The sequence below is a fragment of the Micropterus salmoides genome, unplaced genomic scaffold (genome assembly GCF_014851395.1).
Source record: "Micropterus salmoides isolate LMB-PRFRI ecotype aquatic unplaced genomic scaffold, ASM1485139v1 Ms_hic_scaffold_4233, whole genome shotgun sequence".
In the NCBI taxonomy this organism is placed as follows: domain Eukaryota; kingdom Metazoa; phylum Chordata; class Actinopteri; order Centrarchiformes; family Centrarchidae; genus Micropterus; species Micropterus salmoides.
This window is the reverse complement of record NW_024043633.1, coordinates 1-24467: the sequence shown is the minus strand read 5'-3', so window position 1 is coordinate 24467 and position 24467 is coordinate 1. Positions and strand designations below refer to the sequence as shown.

The window sequence follows — 24467 nt, the reverse complement described above, 5'->3', positions numbered from 1 at the left end:
TTGTCTGTGGGTTGAATGTTGCAGGGAAAGGGGAACAGATGGAGATGTGGGTCAGAGACAAAGGCAGGCATGCTCTGTTAATGAAAATAAGGGTGTCTGATTCGCTTTGGCTGGCAGAGGGGCTCCTCTTTGCACACAGGCTGGATTCGTCTCTGTGTGTGGTAGAAGTACGTAAGGAAGGAGGATGAGGGGGCGTTGAAGTGGCCGAGCCACAAGAGGTTTCAGATTATACCACTGCCGTGAGACCACCAGGGTACCCTAAGCCGGATCAGTCAGGAGATGTAATTTACTCTACCAGGGTTCAGTGCAGATATCTGTCTGCGGTGCGATTGCTCTCCTAATCAAATAGAGCACCTTTCTCACACACACACACACACACACACACACACACACACACACACACACACACACACACACTCATCTTTCTCTCCTAAATTCTAACATTTTCCATGTTTCCTCATTTTACAGAAGCCGAACTGCATTTGAGAAGAATAAGACTGATGTTTTCCGTATCAAAACACACAACGTGGGGCCTTTGAAAAAGCTGAGGTACTGTGCATCAAATTTAATGTGACAGAAAATGCCACTTTACTGACAGTGACTTGTGAAAATTTCTCACTATGATGCCCCTTTTAGTTTTTTACATGGCTGCCACATATACCCAGAATGCACAGCTTCAGATCACTGACAACATCACAGTTTATGCGTCATAGTTAAGTGTACCTCACACAGGATAACAGCAGCTTACAGAGAAGATTGCACAGGAACATTCTCACTTATTTCCCAGCTGTGCTGCTGGCCATCAAAGGATTTCATCCAGTGGCAGAAGGTTAAGCCCCATCTGTTGTTGGCAGTTAGTGTCTTACTCCAGAGGAGGATGAGTTACATCACAGGCTCAACACATTAACAGTGAAATGAGGCAGCAGGATGCATTTAAAAGTTAGTGAGTGCAAAACGATCCTGAGAAAAGTAAGAACTACAATTTTTGACAAAACAGTCCCAACTCAAGGTTCACTTACCAGCAATTCTCATCTCTTTTGACAGTGTTTGAACAGTGGACAGAGTTTGCTCAGTTGTCATGGAGATGGATCCGTTGAGAAACAAACAAACAACAACAACCAAGCAGTCAAGGTCCACTTACTAGGTTTTGCCAGCTTTTTCTCAGCGTAGTACTTATGTAACATGCCCTAACTGGCCAGATGTGTGATCAAACTTCATGAAATTGTCAGAAAACATTTCTGTGTTGATTATAATCATGCCTTATTTATTTCAGAGCTTTATCTGTAAATTAAACATTTTGGTGAATATTTAAACTTTCCACTGCATTAGTTATCATAGATGTCTGTCGTACTTGCCTGTGAAAGCAAAAGACACCCAGTTCCAGAGAAGCTGTGGTACTCTAAGGGTGAAGATGCCAAATATGGACAGATTGCTGGTTAAAATCCAGCGGATTAGCGCTTTGTTAAATATCTTTTCCATCTCTCACAATGTGCTTGGAACCTACTTATATGTCATTGTGTTATTGTACCACATCTCATTCAGTCCTCATGATATGACTGAACCTCAATGGATGAAAACAATAGTCTCTGTTGTTTGGCATTTACCACTACAGAAATTCAAACAAACTAAAAAAACAAAAACAAAGTCATTGGTGCATGTGATGTGGAAAACTCATTTGTGATTACCTGCAGGGTGAATTCATGTCACACTATGATGGTTGACTCCCCAGGATCGAGCACGATAACACCGGGATGAATGCCAGCTGGTTCTTGGACAGGGTGGTGGTGACCGACATGAACCGGCCCCATCTGCGCTTCTACTTCGCCTGCAACAACTGGCTGAGTCGAGAGGAGGGAGACAACCTGTTTGTCAGGGACCTGCTGGGAAGCCTGAACGCCATGGACGTCCCAAAATGTAGCTCACACTGGGAAAAAAACATAACACAAAGCAGACACAAAAGTTCACAAAGGTTAAAACAACAACAGTTGATTACAGTTGCTGTGAAATGGTGCTATATAAATAAAATTGAATTGAATTGAATTAAAATACCTCCAACACATTTTTGAGAAACCACTGGGCTTGAACATTTCACCAGAAAGACAGTTGTAAGATGTCCAAAAGCCAATTTTAAATATAGCCTCCTCTGATGAAGAGATTTTTTTTATAGAAACTTGACAACTTTAGTACCATGTGTCTGTAGAGATATACACAATGGTGCCTATAGCCACAGATCTTCCTACTTTCTGTCGCGTTGTAACTGAATTCAAAGTGTAATCCCCAATGTGATCTAACATCTTAATACCTGCAGTCACTCAAGCAGAGCCTTGTGAAGCCAGGGCTCAAGTAAAGTGCTGTGAGGGACGCACATACACGCACACACACACACACACACAAACACACACACATTGTTATGAATATTTAACCTGGAAACCATCTCAGTGTGGATTAGCAAGGAACCTGCTTAGTGACAACATAAAAGTCCAACTAATTATGATTGCATAGAGCTACTTCTTCCGTAACTCTTCCAGGCAGAAAATTGGTTCTGATGATCAGCATCTAGCAATCCTAGTGCATTGTTCACATAAATCACTGTATTATACATTTCCTGTTTTGCAGTAAATAAATACATAGTGAGTGTGTTCACTGCTGACATGAAGGGAAGTGGAACTGATGCTGATGTCTTCCTAAACATCTTTGGAGAGAATGGTGACACAGGTAGGGCTGCAACAAATGACTTTTTTTCCTGTTTAATTTTCCTGTAGATTATTTTTCTCTTAATTGATTAACCACATACTGGTAGTCTATGAAATGGAGAGAAATCTTTAAAAAGAATCTCACCACAAAGAATTTCACCATAGCCAAAGGAGACATCTTCAATTGTATTATTTTGTCTGATTTACAGACCAAAACATATTAAATTTACAATAATATGAACAGCAAATTTGCCACCAACAATAGCACAAATAGTGTTTTGCCTGTGGCTACCATGTCCTCTCTCTGATTTCAATGTGTTTGATTCACATTCCAAAATGCTTTTTTGTTTATTATAAAAGGAGAGAGAAGGCTGGATAGTGACAAAGACAACTTTGAACGCGGGTCAGAAGACAAGTTTACAATAGAGGCGCCAAACCTGGGAAGGTTGAGGAAAATCACCATTGGCCACAACAACAGAGGTTCATCAGCTGGATGGTTTCTAGATAAGGCCCGTACAATCTACACATGCATACATAATCTTTATAGACCTGGACATATACATAAAAACACTCACAATGATTGCGCACAATGTGTCTCTCCAGGTGGTAGTTGATGACATGGGGAATAAAGAAGTGTATGAGTTCCCAGTTAATCGCTGGTTTGCCATGGATGAAGATGATGGCAAAATACAGAGAGATTTGTTGGTTGGATCCATGCAACCAATGGGTGAGAATAACATGAGCCACTATTTCATGATATTTAAAGTCAACTAAAGTTTTAAATCGCCACACTTTTTTAGTAGGGAAATAGAATTAATCAAATTTGACTGTAGCTATTTTTCATAAATGTACAACTTTCAAAAGAGGATAAAATCGCTTCCGGCCTCTGCAGAGGTGTGCAACTTGGTAGTCAAAACAAACACCAAAGACATATTCTGATTTATTACAAAAAAAACTCATTATCATCAAAAGCTTATCCTTAGAGGGCCGTGGGAAGGTTTGTGCTGATCCTGGCTGACATTGGGAGAGAGGTGGGGTACACCAGGTCACCACATGGCTGATACATAAAGACAGACAACCATTCAAGCTTACAGTCACACCTACAGGTAATTTAGATTTAATTATCCTAACATGAAAATCTTTGGACTGTGGATGGAAGCTGCTCTACCCAGAGAAAACCCACGCAGGCACGGGGAAAACCTGCAAACTCCATGCAGAAAGGAAAGAATTTGAATTTACGGTCACAGATCTTGTTTATATCTCATTCCATTAGAATTCATTGATTGGCATTTTTGTGTATATTTCCTGCATCTGCTTAGGAATCGTATACAATGTACAAGTGATGACTGGAAATGTGAGGGGTGCAGGCACCAACTCTAAGATCCACATGGTCATGCATGGTTCCAAGGGCTTAAAGAACAGCGGCAAAGTATTCCTGGAGGGTGGCGCTTTCGAGCGTGGTCTTATCGACATTTTCAATGTGGAGATTTGTGAACTAATCAGCCCGCTCAGCAGGGTCACCATTGGGCATGACAACGGGGCGGTTGGTGCTGGATGGTACTGTGAAAAGGTACTGCATATCTGATTTTGGTAACAGAGTGATTCTCAAAATATCCTCACCCACAAGTTCCTATTTCTCTTCCTAGGTGGTAATATATTGTCCATTCACGGGCATTGAGCAGACATTTCAGTGCGGGATGTGGTTGGATGAGGACGAGGGGGACGGACTAATCGAGAGGGAGCTGTACGAGATGGTCTCTCTCAGACAGAAAAAACAGAAAAGTGGGTGGCTTCAATTAACTCAAAGATCTCTACTCAGTGGGAGAAAAGCAAATCACACATTCTGTTTATCAGTAAAAGAATTCCAGTTGCATTTTTATTGAATTATATCAGATTCTGAAAACACATTGGCTTCTGATTAAGACCAGTCTCATTCTTCAAAACTAGACTATGCTACTTTGGTATCAAATCTACTCTTCTTCTACTCCAGAGTACCCATGGTCCCTCTGGATATGGACATCAGATGTGAAGGGTGCAGGGACAGATGCCCAGGTGTTTCTGCAGATCTATGGAGAGAAGGGCAAGTCTGACGAGATCAAACTGGAAAACAACTCAGACAGCTTTGAACAGGCTCAGCTTGATAAATTTGTGGTAAGCCCTCGGTCATCTGTTAAACTGAGCACGTTACAGCTTCTTCCACTGTTAAGTACTCACACTGATCAAGACTACATTCTAAGATTTTTTTTCTTCTGTAGATTGAAATGCCAGACATAGGAAGACTGCAGAAACTGCGCATCTGGCATGAAAAGAGAAACCCATTCTCAGGCTGGCATTTAGCAAAGGTGAGACTCATTGCTTTGTCTGTCTGCTCTGTCAGGTAAGCTATTAAGTTTGTTGTATTATGTCCCCTCTTAACACTAAGTTAGACACTGAATAAGAGTTTAATGTTGCACCTGATCCCAGTAGAGTACAGAGAGACTCTGTTTAAATGAGGCTGCAATGCAAATGGTTTCACAGACAAAAAATCTAAGCTTTCCTCAGTCAGTGCATGTTAATGTCACTGCTGCAGTCTTCATTTATCTAAAGGTTAGTTCATGAACCAGAGATGAAGATGAAGACGTGTTTGATGACGCATGAATCTGTCAATTTCTGCAGGTCACTTTGCTGAAGACCCTGACGATGGAGAAATATTCTTTCCAATGTGGCCGTTGGCTGGACATCAATGAAGACGACAATGAGATCGTCAGAGAGCTCCCAGCGACCGGAGCGCTCATCGAGGAGCCGCTGCCCTGTAAGAAACTGAGGACATACGCATGCAAATCTTCTCAGTTGATCCTGAAAGTACACAAGCTTTATGACCGAGAGTCAGTGCAGATATTCAAACTGCATTGTTAAGTGCCTTTACAGCGTCCATGGCAGTGTACATGTCCTCAGCGAATGTCGTTACTTCATGTAATATGGTGTGAGTGTGCTTCTCTGTTTTCTTTTTCAGTGATAAAGTATCGTGTTACCATCTGCACCGGCAACGTCAGCGGCAGTGGCACCGATGCCACCGTCTTCCTCAATATTATCGGTGACCTGGGTGACACAGGGGAGCGACTCATGATTATGAGCAAAAACAATGTGAACAAATTTGAAAAGGGCAATGTGAGTGCGTCATTAATACACAACGGCCCCAAAAGTTATAGATATTGTCTGTGAAATGCACTGCAAACATCCTTAACCAATTTTCTCTCTGTCTGCCCTCAGCATGATGAGTTCCTCATTGAATCCGTGTCTTTAGGCCAGGTGCGCAGAGTGCGCGTCGGTCATGATGGCCGCGGTGGAGGCTGTGGTTGGTTCCTTGATAAGGTGATGGTCAGGGAGGAGGGCCAGCCAGAGACTTTGGCCATTGAGTTCCCCTGTTTCAGGCAAGGCAGTAATAACGTACACATGACTTAAGGAATGCTTGCAGAGAATTGTACGAGGAAATTGACACCACTGTCATGTCTGTACGGTAATGAAGCTGTAGCCAGGAGACAGCTAGCTTAGCTTAGCAAAAAGATAGCTAACCTGGCTCAGAAGATAAAAAAATGCACCTGCCAGAACCTCTAAAGCTATCTAATCAGCATGCTACATCTTGTTTGTTTAAAGTTCAAAAATAACATTTGGATTTGCAGGGTGTTATGTGCCAAACTATTTATTGGTTTAGTGTCAACTGGTAGCCTACAACGCCCATGCTGACTGCTGGCTATGGCTTCATAGTTAATGAAGATTGATACTCCTCTCATATCTGCCAAGAGACACTTAACCCAACTTAGCATAAAAAGCATAAAAAGTGGAAGATGGATCTGCTACAGTCTGTGTGACATTAATCGGCATTAGAGGGTGTACCATGGAGGTCTAGTTATACAGTATATCCATGGGGTGTACTCCTAAGCTCTGTGTGGACATCCTTTTGTCTATTATACTACAAGGGCACCAATTACGCATGTGCGAAATACCTCTTCATGTTAATGCCGATCTACGGGCAGGAATGAAAATGTTTTTGTGTATTACTTGCAAAAGTTCCATTTCATTTTTATTGATTTTTCTTCTTAATTCATTAGTCTGTAAGCCACCAAAACACCACCCAGCTGGAAAATATCCTCCAAACAGCCCCAAAAGCCTCATAAAGTGGCCACGCTTACATTCAGTAGTTCTCCAGTGGCGTGTGTTTAAGTAGTTAGGCAGCTGACGGATGAGTTTGCCACTACAAATAGGCACTAAATGCCCAGTGTTCAGCCAGCTCTCTCCTTCAGTCACTGGAGCCAAACCACAAGGCTGAGGTGCAGTGTTACATTTAGAAAGTGTCTCTTCCTATCCGTCTGTCTTCTGTCCTGTTGAAAGGGAAGTGTTTGGTAGTTTCCAATCCAAAACAATGTAGAACAGTTGTTTAAATATTTTGTGTTGCTTGTACTTGATTTGTTTATTTTTTCAAGATTAATCACATTCATTTTGAGGTCATTGGTTATTTAAATGTTTAGTGATTTTTAAACACCTGCATTAGCTATACAATGTAATAGTTATGATGTTTATCTCCTGCCAAAATATTTAATGTTTGGGTCTTACCTTTTCTCCCCTATTATTTTTTTCACCCACTTGTCTACAAGAATAGCTTCTTCTATTTCAGAGATTCAGTTAATCTCATGACACCAGTCAGAATAAAAGTTATATAATAATAAATGACATTTCATCTGCTTTCCACATATTTCAGTTTTCACCGAGGTTTGGTGGGAGGATTGATCTTGACCTTTGTTTCCTGCTACAGGGTTCAATTTGCTTGTGTATTCTTCTTCAGGTGGTTGGACCGTAATGAGGACGATGGACAGATTGTCCGCGAGTTAGTTCCAGACGGAGAAGGCCTACGTCTCTTTAGTAAGTGCAAAAATAAAAACATTTTAAACCAAAAACAGGTTGAACTTTGTGAAAATGTTGTATGTAATTGTTGTAATGTGCTAATTTCCATCCTACTAAGATGTCAGCTACCATAGCAATCAAGACGGGCAGTGTGAATGGGGCGAGCTCAGACTCCAGGGTGTTTGTCAAGCTGTATGGGGAGAAGGGTGATACTAACAAGACAATACTGGCAGTTTCCGACAATGACCTCAGGAACTATTTTGAGACGGGACGCACTGACATCTTTACCCTGGAAACCTTTGACATCGGACAGGCAAGTTCATACACTTCACAGAGAACGGAGTTTATATTTCAGACATGTATGTGTGTTTCCTAATTCCATTTGATCCTCTAATGCTTGCAGGTCAGCCGGCTCTTGATTGGTCACACTAATGAGGGCTTGAGAGCCGGATGGTTCCTGGACAGTGTGCAGATCTCTGTACCAGTTCATGGGATGCAGTACATGTTCCCGAGCCACCGCTGGCTCTGCAAAGACGAGGCTGATGGGAAAGTGGAGGTCGAGATCTATCCCAGTGAGATGTTGGAAATCGAAAAATGTAAATAACAACAACAACAAAAAGTCTTCCACAGTCAAAATTCATTCATTCATTCATTCATCAATTCTAAACACAACAGTTAATGAGTATTGCTCTGCTGTAGGCCTACATAGTCTTTCTTCCTGTCATTTCCTTTTTTTCACAATTTCTTTTCCTGTCATAACAGTGATCAACTATGAAGTAACAGTAGTCACAGGGGACGTGCGTGCAGGTGGCACCAATGCCAATGTCTTCTGTCAGATCTACGGAGATGAAGGAAAAACTGAAGTTCTCGCTCTCAAGAGTCGCTCCAACAATTTTGAACGCGGTACCACTGAGATCTTCAAGGTCTGTATAAAGCCTGCGTCGCGTTATGCCAACGTATGTAGGAGATTTAAGTTCCTGATTTGACCACAGTTTCATACCTACAACCCAGATTGAGGCTCAGGATGTTGGTAAGATCTACAAGATACGTATCTTCCATGACGGGAAGGGTATTGGAGACGGCTGGTTCTTGGAGACAGTGGACATCAAGCGGCTGACGATGACTATGGTGCAGGTGGAGGTGAAGAAGGAGGACACTAAGAAAGACAAGAAAAAGGACAAGAAAAAGAAGAAGAAAGAAGAAGAAGAGGAGGTGGAGATAGTTGAGGAGCTGCAGGAAGTGGTGGAGACATTTATTTTCTCATGTAACCGCTGGCTGGCCAGGGATGAGGAGGATGGGGAGATTGTGGTTGAGCTGCTAACCGAGGACAATGAAGACTTGGAGAGTAAGTAGAGCATGGTGTAATATAGTTATTTGCTTCCAAAGGCCAGATGTTTTGTTTTAATTGTGACATTTTGAATGAATGTCGAATTAGGCAAATGTCATCAGGTGCCATGTTAAAATGTCACTTATGATGTGTCTAACTGTGTTTTCCTCTCAGTGAACTCATATGAGGTTCATGTGTTTACTGGGACTATGTGGGGGGCGGGGACTGATGCCAATGTTTACATCAACATCTATGGTGAGACTGGCGACACAGGGGAGCGACGGCTCAGGAAGTCGAACAACCTGAACAAATTTGAAAAAGGCCAGGTAAGCTTTGCTTCTGTCGTTCTAGATGTGCTCATTGTTGTGATCATCTGAGTGTTGATACACATGTTTCTGTTTTAAAGGAATAGTCTGTCTGACATTTTGGGAAATACATATATTCACTTTCTTACAGAATGTGTTAGATGGGAAAATTCATATCACCCTCGTGTCTGTCCGTTAAATATGACACTAGAGCTGGCAGACACTTACCTTAGCATTAAGAGAGAACCAAAGGGAAAACGCTTACCTGCTGAGAGTGGCAATGATCTTCTCATCTTACTCTTTGCAAGAAAGCACAGGCATATTTCCTAAAATGTTGAATTATTCCTTTAACTTTCTATCTCTGTGACTTGTCATCCCTGACCACAAAATGCAAACGTTAAAATGACTGCAAAACTATGTCCATAGGGTGTTGCTTCATAATATTTTCATACTTCTCCACAGCTTTTCATATGGTTTTGGGTGATACTGAGCTGAACTGGGGCCCAGTAACATGCCAGAGATTATAGACATTTATTGTTATTTATTTATTGAGCAAAACATTTCTAGTAGTGCCCCGGATTGTACACCCTAGGCAAAGACCAATCTACAAAGTCTAAATAAACTACAGGACACATTACAACATCTGCTTTTTAGGACTGCCCCACAAAAAATGTGTTGTTGCCTTTAGTTCTCACAGAGGCCACACGTGGAAGTTCACACCATGCACTTTATGAATTTACTGTTTATCAGACCACAAATAAGACATAGAATAATTGTGTTGGAAAAACGATAGACACCACTGGAGTGTTTCTGGCCTCACTGATCACTGTACAACCCTCTGCTCTGCCTCAACTTTCTGTGATTTATGGATTTTCCTGATGGACAGGTGACTTTACTTGTTGCTAAAGTTGCTAAAAAACCCGCTGACTGCTGATAAGTGTAGCAGCCATTAGCTAGTTAGCGGTGCTGTTAGCTATTAGTTTCAAAGCTTTATTAGCTTTATAAAACCTCTTTCTCAAAGCTCCTGTGCTAGCAGTGTAAACAAGGAGCTTAAGCAGCCCTGAAGATTGAATAAAGACCAAATGAATAAGAAATGAGTTTCTCATGGACAGCTTACCTAAGACCTGTGGCATTACTTGACCCTGTCTCTGGTTTGTTCACGTGTGACCCAGGAGGACATTTTCAACATCGCAGCAGTCGACCTGGGAATCCTGAAGAAACTGAGGATCCGACATGACAACAGCCAGGCCAGTGCCGGCTGGTTTTTGGACAGAGTGGAAATTGTAGACAACAAAGATGACACCACGTAAGTCATGATGATATTAGAAAGAGTGCAGATATCTATGTGTAACTGCATCTTCACACAAATACCTTGAATAATTTAAACAATTTATTACAAAAAATAGTTAATCAATCATTTATTTACACCCTGTTAAGTCATTCTAGACCCCAAGTCAATGCCCCAGATTTCACAAAACAACATGAGGAACAACAACAAAGCAGACAGAACCGTTGTTCATAAAATGTCTGTAGAGCTCCACTGTGTGGTGTGAAATGGTACTCCTGTCTGTGGAGAGGATCAATCTAAAAAGGAGGGCTGTAGTATTTTTTGACACTGGAACATTTGACAGTCCTACATAGAGATTATTGTATTGTTACTCTGCAGATTGTAAACTGCACAAAATATTATATATATATATATGTGTTTTAGGTATTTTTTCCCTTGCAAACGCTGGCTGGCTATTGATGAGGATGATGGACAGCTTGCCAGAGAGCTGGTTCCTGTGGATGAGGCCTTTATGAAGAAAGGTGATGACGATGAGGAAGACTCTGAAGCAACTCTTGGACTGGAACAGAAAGGTGAGAGCAGCATCATGGCTGCCCCGAGAAAGAGAGAAACATTGTGCTGAAGAATTAAAGGGACCTCTGAAGATGGCATTAAGCTTTTTTTTTTAAATGAACAAATAGGAATAATAATCACAAGATTGCCTAATTTTCTTCTGGTTTCTTTTTATTACAGCCATGTCAACAACATACACAATAAGAATAAAAACTGGTGACAAAAAGTATGCAGGAACTGATGCTAATGTCTTTATGATCCTGTACGGCACCAAGGATGATACAGGTAATACTTCAGACTCTCAAACTGCATTTATATCTGTGTGCATGTGTATTTAAATTATTAAACTACTCTGTGTTGTGCTCATTTACAGGGATAATTAACCTGAAGGCTTCAAAGACTCATAAAAACAAGTTTGAGCAGGGTATGATCGATGAGTTCACTGTAGAAGCTGTTGACATCGGACCACTGAAGAAACTGCGTATTGGACACGACAACTGTGGTACAGTAGGACAGACTCCAAAATGCAGAATGAGTCACAATATCTGTACACATGTAATGACAATAATTTGTGTTAATGTTTAAGGAGGAGGATCGGCAGGCTGGTTCCTTGACTGGGTGGAGATTGATGCCTCGTCTCTTGGACAGAAACTGCGCTTCCCCTGCGGTCGTTGGTTGGACAAAGGGGAGGACGACGGGGCCATCATCAGGGACCTATTCCTAATCCTCTACAGACGGAACTTTACACACCATGTAAATGTGTATGACATGTATACAGCACACTTACAAAAATATGTCATTTGGTGAACATAATTGGTTATGTGGGTGCTTTTTGTTTTTCTAGTTGTTCCTTATGAGATTAAAACCTTCACAAGTGACGTGTTTGGAGCCGGCACAGATGCAGATGTCTTCATTGTCCTGTATGGGCGAAATGCAGTGTGCACCCAGCAGAAGTCTTTGTGTGTCAACAAGAGGGAGAGGATGATGTACTTTGAGAGAGGAGCCGAGGACATGTTTATTGTTGAGGTACAATAGTCATAAATAAGTAGTAAAGTAGGTGCATTCATCAAGTTTCAGAGACCAGGTCAGTGAAGAACAGCAAGGCCAATAAGTGTCTTTCTGAATACATTGTTAATTTAATCATGTTTTATGTCCAGCTAGAAGATGTGGGGGATGTAATTGAGAAGATCCGTATCGGCCACGACAACCGTGGGGTCAACCCAGGCTGGCATCTGGACAGAGTGGAGATCAGACGTCTGCTTAGGAAAGGAAAGGTATTGTCTACTGAGCACAAACGCAGTGGTGGAGGAAGTACTCAGATCCTTTATTTAAGTAGCAATACAGCAAAAAAAAAAAATACTCCAAAATAAGCAAAATGTACTTAAAGTGTCAAAAATTCAAAAATAAGTAGGTAGTTGTACTATAGATATACTATTATATAGTATATTGTATGATTATTAATGATCCATTATGTAGCATTGCAATACGGTAGTTGTCCAAGTGAAGCCACCGTTCACTACTTTATAGGTACTTACATCTATAACAATGATAAAATAATTAAAGTAAAATATTGCCTCTGAATTGCTAAAAGTATTAAGTAGCATTAAATGCAAATACAAAGTACAAGTACCTCAAAATTGTTTACATGTAATCTATCTATGTACATAAGTACAGGTACATAGTTAGATTCCACCCAGATCATTTCAACACCTGACACTGATTTCAGTACTTGCTCAATAAAAATCTAAAACTAATGATGGAGGGGACTCACAGTACATTTGTCTTTGCCAACATCTTACTACTTGTAACACACAATCACTATTTTTGGTCAGTAGGTGGAGATGTTCTCTTCACAGATAGATGAGGGTGATCCAGCACTCACACACTCAACATACTGAACTGAGCTGAGGCTCAGACAAGAACAAGACACTGTGTTCACTGGTTTTCCTCTAAGGCACAAACACATTAAATGTTCCAGCCCTCTGCTCCCCCACCCCCTGCTCTCTCTGTGTAGGGTTCAGAGACTGTCATCTTCCCATGTGAGAACTGGCTCGCCAAATCGGAGGGTGATGGCGAAACAGTGAGAGAGCTGGTGCCGTCTGACATCATCACTGAGAAACTTTCACGAGACGGAAGCCTGAAAGTCACTGAAGTCGAGGTGGAAGATGCCCTAGAGAGTGGGTTCACACGCGCAGACAAACATTACATTCACCTGCACTGATACACACAAACATGCAGAAATGTTTGCAGGATTTGTCTCCCTGCTGTGTCCTGTCTTTCCCCCGCCTTTCTGAGCATTAGTTTGGAAACTAGAGTCAGTTTTCCCCTCAGGTCTTTTTTATCCCTGAATGAGTCTCTGTTATGACAGTGGCATCACACCGTGATGGAAAATTGCTTTCTTTTCACTTTATATTTTGCCAATTGCCTCAAACCGATCCCTTGTGTGCTTGTCTGTGATCATCATCCCCGCTACAGCTCACACATACAAAGTGTCAGTGATGACAGGTGATGTGTATGGAGCCGGCACCGACGCCAACGTCTTTCTCACGATTTACGGGGACTTGGGGGACACTGGGGAGAGGAAACTCAGCAAGTCAGAGACAAACAGCAACAAGTTTGAACGAGGCTCTGTAAGAAAGGACACATTTTGTGACTATTTTTCACCATCTGAATTAATTTTTTACTCTGGCTGTCATCCAAAAATATACAAACTACATAATTAAACGTGTATTATTATTTCTCCTATGGTTTTATCTCCCCAGGTGGATAAGTTCACTATAGAGGCTGTTGACCTCGGACAGGTTTTCAAGATAAAAATCCGCCATGATAACAGTATGGTGAGTGCCGACTGGTACCTGGACCAGGTGGAGGTGGTTGACGAGGACACGGAAGAGGTCTTTCTCTTCTTATGTGAACGTTGGCTGTCCAGGAAGAGGGAGGACCGACGCATTGAGCGAGTCTTCTATGTCAAGGTAGAATTAAAGACATCTGTGTGTGATTGTGTATATGAGATGCCTTAGAATCATAAGTACAAATGGGAAAACAGATATTAAAACACATTAATAGAAAGGAGAATACAATGAGTAAGGCAACATAAAATTGCAATGCATAGAACACTTTAAGGGTCAGTCCACCGAAATTACATAAAAACAATTTTTTTCACTTACCCCTCATGGTGTAGATCAGTGGTTCTCAAAGTGGGGTCCGGGGGTAAACCAGGCAGTCTCCAGCAAAAAGGGGAATAGTTGATTTTCACTATTATTACATCCATAAGTAACACAAAGACAGAATGGATGACTATTTTGGTCATAGGTTTCATACACTTTCTGTAACAAAACATCTAAAAGCAAAAATGCAATCAGATGAGGGACCTTGAGACAAAAACATATAAAATGGGGGTCCGGGTTCTAATATGTGTCAGTTTAGGGGTCCTTGATATGAAAACGTTTGAGAAACACTGGTGTAGATTTCTGTGCTGAGGATTTGAAATATTGATTTCTAAGGTTTTCTGTCTCCATCCTAATGCAATGAAGGTGAATGAAATTTAGTTTTGGTGCTTACAGCTTTGAACTATGACATTTAAACAAGACTAACACTCTACTGCCATCCTCACAGATGTACTGCTAAATGCTAACATTAACATCCTCTGGACACCATGAATATCTGTACCATTTTTTTCTTGCTATTTATTCCATAGTTGCTGAGATACTTCAGTCTGAACCAAAGTGGTTGACCTACAACCCGACACTGCCATCCCTAAAGCCCTGGGGCTAGCATGGCTAAAAACTGAAGAGCAATTTGCCTTTCCAGAAAGAATGTTCAGGTTATTCTGGACAATCCACAGACCACACTCTTTTTTTATCAGAGCACCTTTCCTCTGAAAATAGTCCCTATGAAAACTGCTCACAGTAAAGACAGTGAATTCTCACAGCTAATTTTGAGTTTTTCAGATGTCATTTTTCAATACACTGAGGAGACAAATGAAAAGAGGCAATTATATGAAAATATTAGCTAACTTCAGCTTTCTGCATGGCTAACACCACTGGGGGTATACTATATATGTTTGTTTTGTAATTTGGGTAATCTGACCCTTTAAGTGCAATTAGACAGCATAATGTTTTAATACACATATTGCTGCCATATAAATGAATGGTCATGATTATCACTGCACTAAATGTCTAAGCTTATATGTCAAACATACACAGACTTTGTGTGCTTCTATGGATCTTAGCATCTTTTTTCGTGTTGGTGTGCTTGTGTGCATCACTCTGCGTATTGTGTTCTTTCAGGGTTATGAAGGGGTTAGAGAGAGCCTAAACAGTAAGAAGAAGATCTCAGTCCTGACTGTGAAGAGCGTTGACAGTAACATGAACAAAAAGAACAAAAAGAAGAAGGAGGAAGAAATTGAGCTTCCGAGTAAGAAAAAGCAAGAATATTTACTACTGCATATCATAAATATTAATTAATATTAATATAACACAGACATCTTCACATAATCTCTTGCTCTCATGAATGAACAAGTGTTGTGCCCTTCCTGTGCAGTCATACCATATCACATCACCATCTGTACTGGCCTGGAGCGGGATGCGAGCACCACCAGCAGGGCTTATGTGATCATTATCGGGGCCAATCACACCCAGACAGAGAGGTTGTGGCTGGACCTGCCGGACGAGAGGAAGGGCTTTGAGGCCGGCTCTCTGGAGAGCTTTGAGACCCACGGTTCAGATGTGGGGGAGATCAAAAAGGTCGAGGTGAGGGAGGAGGGAAGCTTTTAGAGTTTCATTGAGGATCATGCACTCTCACGCATCCACATACACACACACACAAGAACACGTAGAAAAATACACCCACGTTGCTTGAAGTAATTGTTTCTCTCCCTCCCTGCAGCTGGGCCATGATGGAGCCACTCCTGAGAGCTGCTGGCTGGTTGATGAGCTGTCTGTTGCTGTGCCAACCAAAGGGGTCAAATATATTTTTGCTTGCAAGTGCTGGCTGGCCAAAGATCGAGGAGACGGTTTGACTGCTAGGGTATTCAACGTGCTTGATGCAGAGGCCATTTCCATCTCCCAAAAGGTATGTAAATGTGAGCATAGTCATATGGCAGAGAACATACATCACAGTAAAATTAAATGACCACAACTGACTAGTGATAATGAGTCAATTTCTATCAATCTGCCACTTACGAAACCAATGGAACAATTTACATTAAGGAAAATGGTTTATGTAAGTAGAAATACTATCCAGCCATACCAGAACTCCACCAAATCATGATTAAAATTGAATTTCCAATTAATATCTTCAAATCTGGTATATCTCCAGGTTTAGATGGGACATTTTTGAGTACCCCCTCCAGCCTGTTACAAATATTTAGATAGAAATGAGATTGTATCTGAAATTCCCGAAAAACAGTCTTATTTCTCAAACAATCAAAGATGCTGACATTAGGTGTAAACTAATTGTATTGCCATTAGAATTAATACTATAATTCACAACATTATTAGTGACAAAAATGGATTGATTGAAGGTAGATTTATTGGTGACGGTATTGAAAATGAAAATGTCCTAGCTCTTGTTCTTTTGGCTACTTTTGAGAGATTTTTACACCATTAGATGAGTATCACCTCCAAGATGTCTTATTATCAAAGGGTGTCAGACAGGGTTGTCCCATGTCTCCCTATTTATTTCTGTTAGCAATAGAAATATAAAACCTAGAAACAAAAAGACAGTTACTACATTACAATCTATTGATTTACAACTTTACAGCTAGTTTTGAATGGTACCTCCATATGTTCTGTCCCTGTTTTAACTGCATCACTGTAAAAAATATTTTATGGATGTTTACAGCATCACTGCCAAACCTTAGGATTTCTAAAAATATAACTATGCATATTGTTCATTAGCTGCAAGATAAATTTACATTGTTGTATAGTGTAATCTTGTGATGTTTTTGTGGTAAAGCTGCATTTGGGAGAAAATATAATGACTAAAATGTCTGATATTTTCATGTCAGATTATTTACGAGGTGACCGTAGTAACAGGAGACGTGCAGAATGCAGGAACAGACACCCTGATCTTCATGTCTGTGTTTGGAGCCAACGGCAGCACAGAGGAGATGCTGCTGCAGAAGAATGAGGACAGGTAGACAAACATGGACATCAGAAACAATATCAAATAAAGAGACTGTTTTAATATGCTGCAGATTATAAACTCTGTGTTGTGTGCATGGTGGATTGGAACAGGTTTGAGCGCGGTCAGGAGGACACTTTCAACATGGAGATAGATGATATAGCCCCACTGAGGAAAATGAGGCTTCGTATTGATGGCTCTGGCAGTCGACCTGACTGGTTTCTGGATAAGGTCAGGAGAACGCCACCGTTTTTACACATTTAAGTCTGTTTAAAAGTCTTGGGGATCACTAATTCATATGTACAGAAAGAGTTGTGGCTCCAAATAATAAAAATCTGGGCGTGTGGAGTTAGAAAGAAGTGACGTTACCGAACTGTCAGCAGTAATATTGTGGGATGATATCTCTGGTTCTGCTGCATTGATTTTAATATTGTTTTTTAATACTGAGTGAAATTTAAAAAAAGTATTTTAATTAAGACAGATAGAGACATGTGCGTTCAGGAGATGTTTACATGCAAGAAAATTGTCAAAGATTACAAAAAAAAAGAAATGCTTTAAGCAGCTTTAAGTGTCCACAATGAGCTGATCATGCTCTACGCACAGTTTCCTTCTTCCCTTCTTGTCAAGAGCTAATTGGTGATCAAGAAGAAACTGCACATCCATAAAACATGAAACCAGGAGTACAAAAAGCAGAACACTCTGTTTGCTTCTTCCAAAATCAATAATAGCAGTCACAGGTTTGTGTTTTGGGCACGGTATGCAGTAGGTCACAGGGTCATTCAATCTATTATATCACACAGACAAATACACACACACATATCTGTCCCTGCCTGCAGGAGAATGGTCAATGATTCATCCACCCACAAAGATACACACACAAATATACACACACAAACACAGCAAGGCCCAGAGTTCCTGGAGTGAGCTATTGACCCATTTTATTCACCATGCTGTTGTCATCATGGACACACATACAGTACACACACACACACACACACACACACACACACACAGTGTGTTTCTGTATTCACTAGAGAGAGAAAACATTTTATTTTAAATTCCCTTTTAGTATGAATTGGTGTATGTTAGTGTCAATATCGCAAATGTTTAAAGCATAGTCTAAAAGAATGACTGACTGCATTAATATGCAAAGTTTGCCAAAATCTTTCAGTACTTTTTCTCTTCAGCTGACCCTGGGAGGACAACATCACTGGTCACCTCCGAATTCAGTCTGATGTCTCCAGACAAACACTTCGATGAAATAGAACACATTTCCTATGCAAATGTCTTCTCTGGTAAAGGCACCATGCCTGCAGAGCAGCAAAGCAGTCAGGAACAATACCAAGCCCTGTCCGTCCGTGCCTGGGACTCAGCGGCTGCGAACGTCTCCTTGACTTGACCCTGCACAGAGCCTTGTGTGTTCAGCATCACAAGCAGATGTGCTGCCTTTATGGATTGCTGGGTCTGTGTATTGAAATGGACACAGTGCACTGGGCGAACTGCCAGCATAGTAATCTGCCCAAATAAATATGCAGAGTGGAGTGTGGCTGCCTGAGTCTGCCTAGTAATGAAATGTTTCCCAGGACTAGTGATCAGACATCTTGGAAGAAGCAGGGTTTGTGTACATACAGATAATGCATTAGTGTCCCTAATATGACAATGAATGACACAACACTAATATACTCATCTTGTGTTAAGCCATGCTAGTGGAATGACTTTAGGGATAGTAATGTCTGTCTGTCCACCACATTGGTTCAGACTAAAATACTAAACTATTAAATTAATTAAAATTTTGTACATTCATGGTCCACAGAGGAGAACCCTGCTGACCCACTGACTTTTACTCTAGCGCCACCTTGAGCTTAACATTTGTGGTTTTAAGAGGAATGACTCAACAACTACTGGACTGGTCAACATGGAGTTTATGTTAGCCTACTGGAGGTTACATGCACGCAACATTTAGAGTACGACATTTAGAGTATGTGTGATTTTATTTTATTTCTGTGCATCCAGGTGATCATGCGTAACCTGACCACAGAGGAGGTGTCTGTGTTCACCTATGAGGAGTGGCTGTCCAAGACACGGGGAGCCAAGAGAACCGTGATCTGCGAGATGGCTGCTGTGGTGGACGAGGAGGTGATGGTGGAGCTCACCACCTATACCATCCAGGTCAAGACCAGTGATAATGCAGGTAAGCCATCAGCACATGCCGGCGGCTGTCAGCTGGCTCATAAAAATGTTTAGTTTAGTTCATCAGATAGTAGGGCAGTGAGTTAACCAAATTGATGGGAGAATGTGCAGCGATGTGTCCTGTCGCAGTCAGAGAAGAAGCTTTCCCTTTCACATTCCCTGTGGAAATTAGTACATTATTGCAAACATTTTTGTGAAAGTTGGGATATCTTTTATGTATTTCTATACTTAAATTTTCAGACATACTGTATTATTCAAAGCAGTGGTTCCCAACCTTTTTGGCTTGTGACCTCTTAAAACAAACTACTTGCGACTAATCCTCACAGGTTCCACATAACAGTGTTTGTTATTTTGTTTGAATACTTTTTAGCAGCATGAAGATGTAAAATTATTAATTAATTCATAAGAAAAAAGATCTGCAACAATCTGATAAAAGTCAGAAAAATATAAACATAATACTGCACAGCAAAGATTTTCTGCTGTCATACACTGTTGATCGCCTTGTGACCCCCCCAGATTTATCTAGTGATTCCTTAGAGGGCCTGAAGTTTAAAACCACTGATCTAAAGTTTCTCAGTCATATCAAATCAAATAATTTCCAGTATTAACACCAGAAAAAGAAGAGGACCAATGATTGATCTTTGATGAACACCTTTTTATGTTTGGATCGGACCTGTGAGGCATAGGAACTAAAGGATTCAAATGCATTCAACAGATGAGGGCATTTCAAATCCACTTATTAGTGATACCAATATCAGCCATCCATCCATCCTTTCATCTCTGGGTCATTGTCAGGTTAGGTCCGGAGCCACTCTGAGTGAGCAGAGCAGCTCAGACATCCTGTTTCATCAGTAACATCCTCCAGCTATTCCTCAGGGGACCTGAAGGACTCAAAGGTCACCTGAGAGATTTCACCTGTCAAGTGTGTTCTGGGTCCACCATGCAATCGCCTCTCTGATTGTTTTCTAAACCCTTTGAAATAAGGCACCTGAGGATGACCTGCAGGTGCTCAAATGGTTAAGTTCAAAGTGGATGGTGGCTCAGATCAGTGAACTCCTCACCCCATAATGAAACGAAATTAGGGCTACAACCTTGTAGAAGCTATTTATGTCTGTAATCTCATTCTTTCAATCACTCAAGGCTGAGTTAGGTGGATATGTTACACAGCTCATCATCCTCATTTCACCTGTCCTTGTGCAGAGGTTTGTGTTTTCCAGGAGGAGTGAAAGTGGAATAATTCACATTTGTCAACATTGTAATGATAGAAATCCTCTTCAGAAACCCTCCACACGGCTGCGCTCACTCCTTTTTTCATGCAGTGCTGTCTGTAGCTCAGTAGTGCTGCTGATCAATACGATAGCATGGCAAGAAGTCTGAGCCGACTTCAAAAGACTGCTCTCTGCCCTTGGCAGTTACTGGAAGCTAAAATGTAGCCCCGCACCACCACTGAGGCTCTGGGAGGAATAATGAGCCTGGCTGACAGACACGGACTACATTACATAGGCGATGCTGTGCATAATATAATGGTCTCCTATGGGATCATTGTGGAGTGATCTGCATGTATAATGTGAAGAGGCATTGAATGTCAAGTGTGTACATGTGCATATAGGGAGCTATATGAAAAGGAAATAATCATAACAAAAACATAAAATGATATTGTTAAAGTTTCTAATGTGGTTGAAACGTAGTGCTCATTAAAACTACAGAATTTCTAGCTTAGAGTACATGTGTTAAATTAGGACACTGAAAACATGCTGCAGACTGAGTGAGTTTTGTCCTCAGCACTGCCTAATACACATGCACTTAGTGTCCTACCCACTGTAATGAAATAATAAAGAACAGAGGGATTACAGATGCGCTGTCTGAGCCAGAGAACATATCTTTCTCTGCTGCTCATTTTATTCTTTGCATAGTGTGGTTGGCTGTTAGCTGATCAGTTTCCTCTGGGCTTTGCTATCTCAGTATTTATTTCCCCAAATAATTCAACAAATCCCTGCAATAGTTAGATGCATTGCAGTTTAAAATATCTGCAGTGTAAGCATGTATACATTTATAATCACCACACTCTAAAACTGTTCACAGATAAGGTTAAGCATTTTTATGAGAATTTGTATGAGTTTCATGCTGTTAAGTCAGAATAATATAAAAGATACATTTTTATGTTATCAAAAGGATTTATGTTTAATCTAATATGTTTTTGTGTATAGATAAACTAAACAGGACATCCAGGGAAGCAGAAATCCTGATTCGTTTTTATAAATGGAGTCTCTCCTGTCTCCTCAGGGGCAGGCACTGATGCCAATGTGTGGATCATCATTTTTGGAGAGAACGGAGACTCTGGGACGCTAGCTTTGAAAGAGAGCAACAAATCCAACAAGTTTGAACGGAAGCAGGTGGACACATTTCGCTTCTCGGATATCCTTAGCATTGGAGAGCTCTCCAAAGTACGAGTCTGGCACGACAACACAGGTAAGCCACTCAGATAAACAGTTACTCTGCATGGTGGGTTGATTAGATCTGCACTTTAAAACTGTCAATGTGAAAAGTGCTATATAAATGAAGTTTGCTTAAAGAGGTCATGTTATGCTTTTTGGCCTTTTCCCCTTTCTTTTATTGTGTTATATATCTTTTTTGTGTATGTAATAGGTTTGCAAAGTGAAAAAGCCCAAAGTCCACCCCAAAGGGGGAGTTCCCATCTCCACGCCTTTACTTCTCTGAACTATCTGTGTCACTTTGTAACACGCGTCATAATGCTCACCTAGTAGCTAGTGTGGCACGCCCTCAAAAACACAGGTGGAGAAACACATCGAGCTGCAGCACACACAGTGACGTCCGCCCGCTGCCTCCACTCACCTCCACCCTCTCTACCAAATGTTAGGCAATCAATGGACATAAAGTTGTTACTGTGATTTAGAGAAAGGGCACAGTTAAAATTAAAATAAAAAAAGATCAATTTGTTACAGATTAGTAACTTACCACTCTGAAAATCTTGAAAGATATTTACTTGCTGTCTTTTTGGTATGCTGATCCTATTACACTCAGGTCTTGCTCCAGGATGGCACTTGGAGTATATTGATGTGAAGGATGATATCATGGACAAAACATTTCGTTTCCCCTGTGACCGCTGGCTTGCCAAAAATGATGATGATGGACAGATAATGAGAGAACTGCCCTGTGCTAACAACGACTACTTAGACCTCAATGAGAAGACAAGTAAGGACAGCACAAACAACACACTTTAAAGTTATAATTGTTAAGATTTCGCATTGGGTTGATTAGGCAACGCCTGTGGTTACCAGTGCTGGGCAGTAACGCGTGACTCATTAACTGTTACTGTAATACTCAGTAACTCAGTAATATTATTACTTTTCTCAGTAACTGGCAGTGTGAGGGATTACTAATTCTAAAACACTAATAATATTCAAGCTACTAATCCAAGTAAGGCTGCGCTAATGTGTTACTAAATGCACTACCCTTGAGGTGAATGCGCGACTGTGTGGCATTGGACCTTCTGTTGTTCAAGTCGGCTGTTTGCCAAAAGCTAAAGTGAGAATGGAGAATGAGTGAGAGGTATTCTTTCCACAGCTGAAAGTACTGCCATTATTGTTTCACAGTCTAAGATGCAAAGAACATTGTCGTCCGTTGTAAACTTTGTGCGACCAGCAAAAAGCTTTCAACCGCGAGCTACATCTAATTTATTGAAGCATCTGCGAAAGCAGCACAGCAAAGAAAGAAACTTCGGCCGCTACTGACAGTGATGCGTGCACTAGTCGGGAGAGAGTGGCATTAAGCAACGTTTGACGTTTCTCAAAAGCACTGAATGCTGCTCTTATAAATGCACGTAAAGCAAAACATTAGTTTAAAAGCCAGGATTTACTTGCTCTAATATTTAGTTTCAGCCGGAGGATTATAACTTTGTTCCTGAAGCTTGTGTCATCAGTATATGAATGTGTGTGAATCATTAGTTCCTTTCTGATGTGCTGTTGGCACCTTGCATGGCCGCCTCTGCCATCCGTGTGAATGTGTGAATGGGGTGAATGTGACATATATTGTAAAGCGCATCAGAAGACTAGAAATGGCGCTATATAAGTACAGTCCATTTACCATTTATATGCTGTGTGGAAATGATACGACGTAGAACACATCTGTTTAAGGACAACTGTGACAATTACTATAATGTAATGTTTTCCCTCCGTAAGAGTACGAAATTTGTATCACAACTGGAGACACAGCTGAAGCTGAAACCAAAGAAAATGCCTGGATTGTACTTGAGGGGAAGAAGGGCCGATCAAAAGAATTTGTAATGGAGAACTCCTCAAAGAAGAAGAGGTTCTTAAGGTAGGTACTTGGTGCAAGATTAACTGCAGCTTGTTTGCATGAAAAAGCTTAAAGAAATGTGCTTTCTCTCCCTCTATTTTTCCCTATTCACTTATTATGATAATCCCACCAACACCAAGTACTTGAGCTCAGACCAAGGCTGCAATCCACTATTATGACATTATACCATCCTGGAGAAAATGAATTCTGACACAGGACAAATTGGCAGTGACATGAATATAAAGCATGTGGGCCAATTAAAGAGAATAGCTACTTGCTGTAACATGATTATTTCCCTCTCTTTTTAGGGGAAATGTTGACAAGTTCGAGTTTTCGTCCAAGAACCTGGGCGACATTGCTGGTATCTGCCTGGGCCACACACCCAAGGATGGAAAGAAAGTGAAGGGGGAGGTTTACTGGCATGTGGTGGAGGTCGTCGTCACTGAAAGGGAACTGGGAAACAAGTAAGCCATGGTTACTCCTTTTTATCACACTCATTCAATTTGTTGGTAACAAATTATATTCTTTCTTCTCTGTATTATCACCTCCAGGTACATCTTCACTTGCAATGCCCCCATCCCTCTCTCTCCAAAGAGGGATGAGTTTATGACCTTTGAGTGCACAAAGGCCATTGAGAGCTTTGCAAGTAAAGCTCGAAGCCTGGTGCCCGTCAAGTACGAAATCATCGTCATCACGGGTGATGAGAAGGGAGCAGGTACAGATGCCAATGTTTTCATCACTATCTACGGCTCCAATGGGGATTCAGGCCGCCGGCAAGTGCGGCAGAAGTT

At 41.1% G+C, this 24467-nt stretch overlaps 1 protein-coding gene across 1 annotated transcript; it reads left to right on the top strand.

Annotated features, from left to right (window-relative positions):
• Positions 1–379: 379 nt before the first annotated feature.
• Positions 380–24462, top strand: LOC119887586 (lipoxygenase homology domain-containing protein 1-like; the record flags this gene model as incomplete). The annotated part of the gene is given in 40 exon segments (XM_038698316.1): positions 380–549; positions 1730–1914; positions 2617–2715; positions 3054–3202; positions 3297–3420; positions 4013–4263; positions 4340–4475; positions 4684–4844; positions 4949–5035; positions 5349–5484; positions 5686–5840; positions 5943–6103; positions 7513–7627; positions 7690–7884; positions 7975–8167; positions 8334–8494; positions 8583–8916; positions 9073–9224; positions 10376–10509; positions 10915–11063; positions 11224–11328; positions 11417–11545; positions 11630–11761; positions 11764–11796; positions 11888–12069; positions 12201–12317; positions 13058–13220; positions 13519–13673; positions 13806–14015; positions 15333–15459; positions 15586–15794; positions 15931–16116; positions 17054–17181; positions 17283–17400; positions 19183–19360; positions 21643–21828; positions 22402–22572; positions 23559–23697; positions 23985–24140; positions 24228–24462. Coding segments are annotated over 40 exon segments (6306 nt in total), but the record flags the coding sequence as incomplete, so codon positions are not given.
• Positions 24463–24467: the final 5 nt, after the last annotated feature.